The sequence below is a fragment of the Bos mutus genome, chromosome 21 (assembly GCF_027580195.1).
Source record: "Bos mutus isolate GX-2022 chromosome 21, NWIPB_WYAK_1.1, whole genome shotgun sequence".
Taxonomy (NCBI): Eukaryota; Metazoa; Chordata; class Mammalia; order Artiodactyla; family Bovidae; genus Bos; species Bos mutus.
Window position 1 is genome coordinate 48412727 of NC_091637.1, and position 12356 is coordinate 48425082.

Below are 12356 nucleotides of genomic sequence, written 5' to 3' on the forward strand. Positions count from 1 at the left end.
AGGAAGATTAAGATGTGGGGACAAATGTAAACAATTTTTGAAAAAATTTGCTTTTAATAAAAATGAGAGATGAGGTGGTAATTGGATGGAGCAATGTTTTTATTTTTAAAGATAGAAAACATTACAACATGTTTATTTGCTGATGGGAATAATCTAAGATCAGAAGAGAAATTGATGATGTATGGGAGAGGGTATAAAAGTACACAAAAAGAGTGGGATCCAGAGGGTAATTAAGAAATTAGATAGTGTTTGAATAACTTTGTAAAAGGAAGGAAGGTGGAGCAGCTGGGCACAAACGTAGAGGCTGGGTGAGGTAAGTGAGTGTGTTTAGTTGCATCAAGTTCCTTGATGTGTAAGATCATTAACTTGAGATAGGAGAGAAAAGGAGGGGATTGTCAGAGATTTGGAGGGAGAAAAAGGTACACAGTAGCCATTTAGGAGAGTGAAAGAGTTTATATGTTAGTGAAATGTGGTATGATTACACGGCAATGTTGAGTATCCAGTTGAAGTTTATGATCATAGATTTGAAAGAGACCAGTCAATACTATAGGCTTCCCAGGTGGCGCTAGTGGTAAAGAATCTGCCTGCCAACGCAGGAGATTCAAGGGACATGAGTTCGACCTCTTTGTTAGGAAGATGCCCTGGAGGAAGAAATGGCAACTCATTCCAGTATTCTTGCCTGGAAAAGAGGAACCTGGGCTACAGTCCATGCAGTCGCATAGAGTTGTATGCGACTAAGCATATATAGTTTGTAATTGTAAAAAAATTAATTTATCATTACATGTACTTTGGGATGCTTACTTTGTGCCAGATGTTAAGAGCTTTATATTAATCATTCTAACACTCTTAAATTTATTATTCCCATTTTACAGGTGAAGAAAAAAAAACAAAAAGTTAAAAAATAGCATAATCCTATCACCTACCAGAATTTGCATATTAATATTTGTTTCATATATATATACATATGTGTGTGTGTGTGTATGTGTAGCTGTGTGTCAGAGAAAGAGAATGGGTAAATAAAACAAATATAAACTCTATGAGTTGAAGTCTGTTCTGTTTCCATCACAGCAGGTGGATTCTTTACCCTCTGAGCCACCAGGGAAACTCTTCTGTTTCCTTTCCCAAGGTCAACCTTCTTTCCCAGAGGCAATTACTCATCAGTTTAATGTTTGTAAACTTGTAGTCTATATATGATTTTTTTAAAATTTCTGTTTTATCAAGTTTTTGTCAGCATATGTTCCTGATTTCTTTCCATTTTAATAAAAAAATTATTATTAAATTGCTGTATTTAAGTATATAAATATACCACAATATATTTATCAAGTCTTATCCATTTTCCTCTGATGAACATTCAGGGTGTTTTCAGTGTTTCACCATTACTAACAGTGCTGAAGTTAACACTTGATTTTTGCACGTATGTTCTTTAGAGATGAGCCCAGGTTATGGAATTGCTGGAAAGTAAGATACACATAGTTTCAGTTTTAATAGATGTTGCCCTTGGTCTTCAAGAGTGGTTATGTGTGAAGTATTTGAGAGTAGCTGTTTTTTCAATACCTGATGTAAAACTTTTAAAAAGTATTTCCAGCCATATGAGTTAAATTTTTTCTCATTTTTCTTTGATTGATTTTTTTACAGTTCCTTCATTATTAGTGAGCTTGAGCCTCTTTTTATGTTTATTGGTTATTTGTATTTACTTCTGTAGATTGCCTGATCCATTTCTCTTTTGCTTGATAGGAATTCTTAGTATCCTTTGGATGCTAATCTTCTATCTTTTATAAATATTTTCTTGGTTTATTGTTATGTAGGTTATTGTTATATATCAAAAACCAAAAGTTTTCTATTTTTTTTAAGGGAAGTTAATCCATTTTTATTTTTACTGAATTTTTTTTTCTTTAGAATCTGTCAATATCAAAAAGATACTGTTTTCTTCTAAAAATGTAAAATTTTGATTTTTTAGGTCTTTAATATGGGTTTTATTTTGGTTTTAGTGTTTAGTTGAAGAGTTTTTCCCCCCATGGGTAGACAGTTGTTTTAATACTGTATATTTATTTATCAATTTGAAATATTACTTTTATCTTAAATGTCCATATTTGCATATGTATGTTTCTTAGACATTTTCTCTGTACCATTGGCCTCTTTATTCCAGAGCCATAATCTATCCATATTGATGGTTTTATCAGCTACTTTCTGGAAGTTTTACTTTCCATTAATTCTTTAATCATTAAATTAAATTATTTCTTCACATTCTGAGTAAAGATGCTTATTGTACTTGATTAGTGAACAGTACTGAAATTAAAAAATGCAAATCCTTTATCCATCTGTATAATTCTCTTCTCAACCACATTAATGTTCTTGTTATGTGATAGACCCTCAGTTATTAAAGCTACTGAAGGAACTATTATAAGCTGAGATTTATTTTGGAATGAAAAGAGATGAATAACATTTTTGTTTAAACTAGACATTGTGAATTTTATTGTAATCTTTATTTTATGAAATTGCTTCATGGTGCTCTGTATGGTTCTTCCTCCTTTTTATTTTTTTTTTTTCCCCTGATTCTTTTCCTTCTCCCATTCTTCCTTTTTAATCATCTCTTCTCTGAGAAGGCTGGTAGAAAACAAAGGTAGGCAGTCAAAAGAGAAAGGAACCCTTCATGTACTTATTTGTATTTTAGTCTTTCATTGGTCATATGCTTTCCATGTAGTTTTAATACATTAAGTATATGTGTCTGTTTATGTATGTACATATACATGTATATGTATATTTGGATTTGACTAGAATATCATTCTAATCAATACCAAATATCAATATCACTCGTTTGTCCTTTCTTATTTTTCTTTCGGGGCAAGCTTTACCTCCTCTGTGGCACCGTTTCGGACTCCTCCAGTCAGAATTAGATAGACCATCTCTCATATTATTTGTATGCCCTTTTATTTAAGACATGATTTGTTTTTGTTTCATCATCATAAGGACACAGATTGTATTAAAACCAACTTTGTATCACTAATGCCTGGCACATAATAAGAGCTGGTAGATTTAAGAGTGGATTATTTTCCTAGAGGAGGGCAATGTGTAACATATGGTCAGTAAAACAGAATACTTACAGCAAAATCTTGTATTTCTCAGGTTACTGATATTGTGGGGATGTATTTTAGAAGGAAAATAGTGATATGGTATCTTGAGACCTGATTTTAAGGAAGAGTTGGAAAGTCTGCCATTTAGTTAATTCTGTGTTTAAAGTAGGGAAAAGGCAGTTTAGACCTCAGTGGTTGGTATTGGCCCTTTCTCCCATGGGGCTAATTCAGATGGTTACCACAACTCTGAAAGGGAGGAAATGGGCCTTCAAGACTCTGAATCTTTCTTTCCTAAGTCACATCCCTTGACCCTTGCTGCTGCTGCTGCTAAGTCACTTCAGTCGTGTCCAACTCTGCGACCGCATAGACGGCAGCCCACCAGGCTCCTCTGTCTCTGGGATTCTCCAGGCAAGAATACTGGAGTGGGTTGCTATTTCCTTCTACAATGCATGCATGCATGCTAAGTCGCTTCAGTTGTGTCCGACTCTGTGCGACCCCATGGACAGCCACCCACCAGCCTCCTCTATCCACAGGATTCTCTAGGCAAGAATACTGGAGTGGGTTGCCATTTCCTTCTCCACTTGACCCTTGAGAACTCATTAAATATAATTTTCTTCATTGACTCCAGTTGATGTCAGATGGTATCCTTGGCTTTTTGTCTGTAAGGTCCCAAGGGACTGAATCATATAACAAGTATGTATGGAGTTCACATTATATTCACCTAGGACAGTCATGGAAGGTAGTATGAGACCATATCTATTAGGATGGGAGAGAGTGAAACAGGGTAAAAAAAACGTTATCCCCTTTGTCCTCTGCCGTATTTTTTTAAATAGTATTATTACTTACTAACTTTTGCCAGAATCTGGTTACTTAAGGAAACTTCTGGCCCTTCCCTCCCACTGTAGCAGTGTCTTTAAGAACTTCCACCCCTAATTATTCAGATAGAGGAAGACAAATACTGCAGGACGTCACTTATGCGTGGGCATCTGAAAATGTAGAACATGTAGAAAGAGAGTGGACCAGTGGCTCCCAGGGGTTGGGGATGGAGAAATGGGCAGATGCTGGTCATGTTCTCTACCATATTTTTGAAGATTGGCAAAAGCATCCTTAATCAAAGTCTACCGTCACCTAACAGAGATGAGATAGACTACCTATATTTTTTCAAGAATGAGGAGTTACACAAGGACCCATGAATTATTACCATTTTGTCATCATAAATGACAAAGGAGGCTGACTGTAGAAGCACTTGAGTCAGAGTCTGTGCCTAAATTTGTGCCCACCCAAATGTCCTTAATCTGAGCATTGTGAACCTTCCATTCATCTGTTGAGTCAGAGATCTTTCCCTTTAGTTTTGGAGGGATGCTAAATTCTAAAACGTTGAAGTTACTGAAAATTTGATTACTTGACGAGCTCACTGATACTGTTTCTGCTCTGGTGACCATTTCTTTTATCGTTATCAGTTCCGCTAGTTCTTACTGTGTTTACAGCATATTCATCTTTTCTTTGTTTACTAGTAGGTAGCTCCTTGAAGCCTTTTTTGATTTATTGGTGTATCCACTTCCTTCCACTATTATTAAAATTAAAGTTAAGTCTATCTATAAATATAGATATGTAACTAAATTCTGTTCATATATTCTGATGTACATGTAGTAATGGAAACTTTCAAACTCCAAGGTGTCATCATATTTGTGTTTACTAAAAAGCAAAATTATTGCTTTAAGTAAAGTGTGTAGTTTTCCTAAAATTGTTTACTGTCATCTACCAAGAATATGTGTCAAAGTCTTTTAGAGAGAAAAATTCTACGTTCAATGTATTAAATTTAAGGAAACTTGATTTTTATCTTCAATGAAGCTATTTTAAAAACATGTTTTTTAGGCCAGCCATATCCTGATCCAGTTCTTCTTCCACAAAGGCAAGACAGATTTTATTCTAATTCTGGTAGACTTTCTGGACCAGCAGAACTCAGAAGTTTTAATATGCCATCTTTGGATAAAACAGGTAAGAAATATTCTGTGTGTATATGTGTTTTTTAGTAATGAAGGCATACTAAAGAACTGGAAGCTGCATAAAGGACTAATATAATTGTGATTTCTGCTTAGCTCTTAAGGTCACAGTTTCTTTCCTGAGAACTTCCTGGTTTTGTTTCTTGCTGTTTTGTACACATCCATGGCATCTGAACATGTGTTGGTGGTTGGTTTGAGCACTATTTCAATGACTTTATTCTATGTACCGATGGTGGTGAATTTTACTGTGTTCCATGATTAATTTTCTAGTTTTTCCAATCCACTTTACATAAATCCTGTGTAGTTATCAGAGAAATTAGGCTGTGTGAATGATATGTGAAAATCAGAGAAATAATTTGAGTGCATGCTCTGTTGATGGGTTAATCAGTTACCTTGTTTAAATTTTTTATGTTTAGGTAGATTTAACATTTACTGAGCAACCAACGATTTGTCTGGGGCTCATTTTCTTAAACCACCTCATAGCAACCCATTGAAATTGGGAATTACATACACCCAATGTATTTTAGAAGTACATAACAAAAGATTAAAAGTAGAAAATGAAAAATTTATGGGTAAAAGATTTCCTCAGGAAAGGGTATATATTTTAGGAGAGGGAAATTATCCAGTTGGAATATGTATTATTTTGGAAAATCATTCTTCTCTGAATAATAAGCAAAGAAGGAGACCTATGGCCTGGCTTTCTGTTATTATAATTATTTCTGTTTGGTGTTTAAAATTGTTTTCCCCCATTAATTCAAGCTTAATGTGAATGAAAGTATGTGTGATTAAACATCTGTTTCTAAACTAATGCTATTTAAAATTTTTCACATTTTTGTTCATTTTTTTTGCAATTGAACAGTATTCAATTTAGCAAGTAATTTTTAAGTTCTTTCACTTTAGAAGGTACACTGCATGACATGGTAGACAATATAATTATAGTAAGGTATAGTTTTTAGCTCTAAGGAGCTAATAATTACTAATAGAGGAGAAAGACAGATATATATGCTTGACTGATACTAGTCAGAATGGTAAGTCCCATTAGAGAATATGTTATGTTCACAGAAAGTGAAAATGCCCTTATAGTTGAAGGATGAGGGAAAACTCTGTGAAAGAGGTGGCATTTGAGCTGCTTTTAGGGAATTTGAAAATTTAGTTAAAAGGTAAAGGTCTGTGCCAGTAATAATGAAGAGTATAAGCAAAAATAAAGAAAAGAGCATGAGTTATTGATGGGTAATGCCTGTAAAACTGAGATATGAATCCCTTGATCTTATGAGGGTTAAATGAGTTAATGTGGGTGGAAGTATTTTGTAAGCTGAAAAATTTCTATATATGTAATGTTTTGTTATTGATTTATCAGTGTATGGTATTTACATGAAGGAAAGTGGTGTGAAATGGTTGAAATACATTAAGTAACACTAGTGCTCAGTAAACATTTATTGAATGAAATGAATGACCTCATTTCATCTTTACAATAAACCTGTAAAGTAGATACTATTACCCTTATTTTACAGATGAAGAAACCAAGGCTCAAAAAGGTGCTAAAGAGCTCAGGTAGGAAGTGTTAGAGCTAGGATTTGATACCCTGTCTGACTCCAGAGCCATGGTCTTGATCCCTAGGCTTTACTGAAATGAGAGGCTAGTGATCAGTTTAGTGCCTCAGCCCTGCCATTGATGCACTAAATATCTGTAGACTGTTTACCGTTTGACAGGCACCGTGGTAGCTGCTGTGTTTCCGTGGTGAATGGGAGGTCAGCATTCCTTATACCTGTGGTCTGTAGGCAGTTGCACTATATAGTGACAAAAGTAACAAGTGCACAACGTTACAGGAGCTTATAGGCCACGAGCCACGAACCTAGATGACAGGTGGTGATGTTTTGAATGTAGAGTTGTCAAGGAAGTCTTTTTGGAGGAAATGATGGATAAGCTGAGAATTAAAGGAGGAATTAGCTGGGCCAGAATGATGTTTGATAATGTCTGGGAGGAGAGAATAGCATATTTAAAGACACAGGTAGGATTGCCTTGTAAATACGGCTGCAGCATGGAGTGGAAGTCAGAATATTGAAACAAGTAGTGTAGAAGTAAGCAGTGCAATTTTCAAGGCCTTGCAAACCTGTTCAGAAATGTTGGACCTACTTGTGGGATAATGGGAACACGTTAAAGGGTTTTAAATGGAGAATAATCAGATCAGACCTGCATTTTGGAGAAATTATTCTGATTGTGTTATGGGAAATAGATTAGAGGAAGCGGTTGAGATTGGAGAGAGGGTAACTTTTTAGAACACTGTGACAGAAATCTACATGGATGATGGTGGTGACTTAGCTGAGCAGACAGAAAGATGTGAAGAGACACAGAGCTAATATAATTGGAAGGACTTCAGATTGAATGGAATGAGGGAGGAGGGGGGAGTCTTGGCTGATGCGGCTTCTTGGCTAAGGCATGTGGGCCATTCATTGTTGTGAGACAAGGAGCAAGAAGCAGTATAATGTTTGATGGGAAATATTTTAAGTTAACTTTGAACTTAAATTAGCTGCTCCTGTGATACAGCTGCAAGGTTATTCAAGTAGGCACTTTGAGCTCGGAAGTCCTGGGGGAAATATCTAGATCTGACTTAAACTTCTGGAAGTACAGTAGTAGTATACATCAAATTCGAGCTGTAGAATGGGTGAAATTTCTCAAGGAGAGAATGAGAGGAGAGAAGGCTGAGGGTGGAACTCTGAAGAGACCACCCCTGAGGAGTCATGGAGCCCACTGAAAAGACTGAGAAGGAGCAGCTAGAAAGGAGAGGTGGAGAAGGTGCCCTTCCAGAAGGTGAAGGCTGAGAGGATTGAAAGAGGGAGGGAATAGTCAACAATGTGAAAAATTACATTAAATAAGAACTGAAAGTTCTATTTTAATTGAGGGAAAAAAAGACATTTTATCTTGGGCGATACAATTTCAGTGGAACAGTGTATGCTGCACATAGATTGAGTACAATTGAGAGACAAAATGGGAGGAATTCTGAATAATATATATAGAAAAACTTTTTTTTTAAAAAAGAACAACAACTTTTGACTGTGAAGGGGAGCGATAACTGTAAGGGGGTTCTCTTTTTCTATCTAATTTTAAAATAGTAGTTGGGAGAGACCTGCCCATAGGATAGGTCTAGCAGAAAGGGTGGAGGGAGGAAACAGAAGGGAAGATCCCAGTGGAAGCTCGAGGCAGGGGGCTCTGAGTACAGAACCAGGCTCTAAGATTGTCTAGAAGAATCCTAGGCAGGTGAAACATGGCCAATAGGATAAAGACGCTAGTGACTGGCTGTTAGCAGTGGGGTCTCCAAGATCAGCTAATTAGGGAAGGAAATGAAGAAAGGAGGAAATTGAGAGATCAGAGGACTGGAAGCTTCAGTGATACCCAAGGACACGTATAGTGAGAGTAATGAAATGAAAAGGCTGGGAGGGGACATGTAGTTGTGGTCAGAGAGGGTTGTTTACATTTATGTTCTCAGAGCCTGTGCAATTCTTGATGATAAAGCCCAGGAACATTTATTTAGAAACAGTGGCTAATGCAGTTGCTAGTCTATGTTATGTGATGGAAGAATAAGGAAGGAAAGATGAGAGAGAAGGGAGGAAGAAAGGAAAGGAAAGGAAGGCAGGAGGAAAAGGAGATGGGGAGAGGAGAGGAATGCTGTCTCCTGGAAGCTTCCTTAATGAGGCAGCTTGCAGGATTATCTAGGCACGTGTTGGGGAAACCACAAACACATGCCTTTACAGAACTCTGAGTCTGCCGAAAGTTCACGGACTCAAGCTGTCCTTGTGGCCCTAATACAGGATGCTGGTGTCAAGTTGGCTTATGTGCCAACAAGGGGAGTAGGGATATCAATGTCTTTTGTGATCTGAAGCTGTAAGAATGGTGTGATAAACCATGTATTTTTCATGATTTAACTTTTAATTTTAGATGGGCCAGTATCTTCAGAAATGGAATCCAGTAGAAATGAAAGCAAAGATGATCTTGGTGTAAGTATTGAAAGTGGAATTATATCCATGTATTCAGGATCTTTCTAATCTCTTGGTTTACTAGAATAGTAATTTAGCCAGCATCTGGTTTTTTGATTAAAAGCTGCTGCTTTCTTTTTGACAAATGTACTTCATGCTTTGCATTATAGCTATTTCCTTTCTGGATTGTACCCCATGGTGATAAAGTACAATGTACAGACTCAAGGCTTGATTTAGTTTATATAATTAAACAAGAACTTGAATTACCTCTTGGACTTTCATTTTAAATCCAGCTGGTTTAAAGTATGTTTTTTGTTTACTGTGCTTACAATCTTGGTTTTTGGTCACCTTGAAAATATTAACATAAGCTTTTTTTTTTTTTTTTTTAGTATATGCTTGATAAAAGAATGTATATTTTGGTACTCTTGGGCTAGTCTTATGTTTTATTTTTAACTGGACAATTGCTTTGTTGGTTAAAGCTGTTTTCTGTTAAGTTAATAAAATATTTATGATAGCTAAAATCCATCTGATGTAGAAAACGGAATCTTTCTCTGGAACCTTTTATGGCATCATAGACTGCTTTCTTCCTAGGTGCCTAGATGCCTTCTTTTAAGCCTAAATTTATAAGGAAAGCTATTGCAAACTTTGCTATTGCAGTGACTGCCCTATGTCAATTTGTTGTAGAATTTAAATGTTCCCGATTCATCTCTTCCCATTGAAAATGAAGCAACTGGACCTGGTTTTGTTCCTCCGCCTCGTCCTCCAGTCAGAGTTCCATTGTTTCCAATGGATACAAGGGGTCCTTTCATAAGAAGAGGGCCTCCTTTTCCTCCACCTCCTCCAGGAAGCATGTATGGAGGTCCCCGAGATTATTTTCCACCAAGGGATTTCCCTGGCCCACCACCTCCGCCATTCGCAAGTATGCATTATAAAGCTTTATATATGTCTTATAGAGTAGATCAGAAACATTCATTTTACTTTCTATTCATGAAGTAATACAATGGAGGAAAGTTTTTCTCATCTTCTGTAAGTATAGCATTATTTTTCCAAATTGGAAAGATTGCCAGCCATCAGTAATGAGGTCTCATCAGTAATGAGGCTTCAACTTGATTCATCTTAATAGATGTAGAATTACTTCTGTGTTTCAGAAACCAAAAGAATCATTGGCTTTTTGCAACAGTCTTATGTTAAGACTAAAATTATTTGTATCTTATTAGATAGAAATTGGGTCAATTAGTAAAAATAATTACAGTTTATATTTCGCATTAAAATGACTGGCTGAAGTATTTTAAAAAATCTTTTAAAATCTTTTTTCATAAGTAGCTCCCATGCAGTCCTACTTATTTAAAACCTAGAATGTGTTTATCATCGTTTGGATTAATTGTTGAATTTATTAAAATTCCTCACAGCCTCACATTTGAGAAAAGAAACAATTATTGCTTTTATGACTATCTGTTCCCATTTAGAACTACAGGTTTCAGCAGAATAAATACATGGTTAACAAACACTAGGAAAAAGCCTATTGTTTGCCTGAGAGTCATTCCTTTCCTCATTTCTCCTTTTTAAAGTTTAGAGTGAACTAAAATGAATTTTATTTGAGGAATTTCAAGACAGTTTTTGATATAACTGTAAATATTTTAGGATACTGTCAAATTAGATTTGGGAATTACTGATCTTAATTTTAAGTCTGGTGAAATTTACATTACGTGAAAGCTTTTTTGAGAGTAAGTTACTCTATTTTGAAAGAATTCTCCTTTTTAAAAAGTGTTAAGATGTTAGATTTTCATAGGACAAAAATCTGCGGCTAAAATGAATGATATTCCCTTTAATCACGTTTAGTTGAAGAGCATATGTTTTTCTCAGTGTTGTAAAAATTCATTTGTTAAATCAGATAATTAGTCGGGTATCATCTTTTGAAAATAAAGATAGGTACAGGAAGTTATAAGCTAATGTTTTATTGGGGCCATAATGCAGGTGCTGAAAGTTAAAACCTGTCTTTTACCAATCTCTTTGAACAGTGAGAAATGTCTATCCACCAAGAGGTTTTCCTCATTATCTTCCCCCGAGAGCTGGATTTTTTCCCCCACCGCCTCATCCTGAAAGTAGAAGTGAGTTCCCATCAGGGCTGGTTCCACCTTCAAATGAGCCTACTACTGAGCATCCAGAGCCACCGCAAGAACCTTGACCATATTGTTGGTCTCTCTTCAAAAGTAATTTTGACTTCTCTCTCATTTTCAGTTTAAGTAACTGCTGTTACTTAAGTGATTATACTTTTGCTCAAATTGAAGCTTAATGGAATTATAATTCTCAGGATAGTATTTTGTAAATAAAGATGATTTAAATATGAATCCTATGAGTAAATTATTTCCATTTTATTTTGTTCTAGGTGGTATAATTATTTTAATTTAATTCATCCACTATAACATAAACAATAAAGAGAGTTTTATATATGTAATCTTGCAGTTGGGGATATTTTAAACTCCAAAGGCTGTGTGTCTTTATGCCAAGAACTGTATTTACTATGGTTGCAGGCAAATGTGAAAGTAACTTTATGCCTAATTAAATAAATTTTGATTGATTTAAAGACTTGATTGGCATTGATAATAATAAAATCAGCTAGTTTTTTCATAAATATGGCTCCATTAGTTAGTTTTTTTTTACTTCTATCAATGGCTTTGAGGCTAAAAATAATATTTTTGGGGTCTTTCCCATTCAGTTATCTTAACCAAAACTGTGCCCTTTTCTTATACATAGACATGAATGACCCAATGCAAAAAGTTAGTACACTTAAAGATCATATTTTAAAATCAGGATATTGTCTAATGGCAAGTTTTAGAATTTGGATATTCTTAGTTAATTCGCTGATTTCCTGTGCAGCTTTGTTTTTTTCTTGTTTTTCTCTTCACTTGTAAGATATTTACTGTTTTTAGTGGGGAATGCTGGATTTACTCTAAGATAGCTGTACTGAGGCAGTGTGTCATTTTCAGCTTTGGACTGAGTATCTTTCAAACATCTCTGTAATTCGGGTTTGTATTCTGTTGTTAGTCATCTTGCACATTAATATGATTATGAAAGGAAAGGCAATTAAGTATAGCTAATATTACACTGTTTATATTGAAAATTTGATTGGTTTTAGTTGTTTACTTGGATTTTTTCCTTCAGTGCCAAGAGACTGAAGGTTAACTATTTTTGAACAAAGCAGTGATGCATTATAATTGGAACACTTCATACCAGCATTTCCCCAGATGTTCTTTGAAATGCTATCCTTGTGAGGCATTTACACTCCCTCTCCATTCTTACCTCTGCCATAG

The 12356-nt window shown here is 35.4% G+C and overlaps 1 protein-coding gene across 15 annotated transcripts in view; it reads left to right on the plus strand.

Annotated features, from left to right (window-relative positions):
* MIA2 (MIA SH3 domain ER export factor 2) overlaps positions 1 to 11393 on the plus strand; it is a 96834-nt gene extending 85441 nt beyond the window's left edge. For all 15 annotated transcript variants that reach the window (XM_070358772.1, XM_070358774.1, XM_070358773.1 and 12 more), the window contains 4 exons: positions 4947 to 5069; positions 9008 to 9066; positions 9730 to 9964; positions 11064 to 11393. In XM_070358772.1, coding sequence (XP_070214873.1) covers positions 4947 to 5069; positions 9008 to 9066; positions 9730 to 9964; positions 11064 to 11230 — 584 coding nt within the window. In that variant the 3' untranslated portion in view covers positions 11231 to 11393. The remainder of the gene's footprint in view (positions 1 to 4946; positions 5070 to 9007; positions 9067 to 9729; positions 9965 to 11063) is intronic.
* Positions 11394 to 12356: the final 963 nt, after the last annotated feature.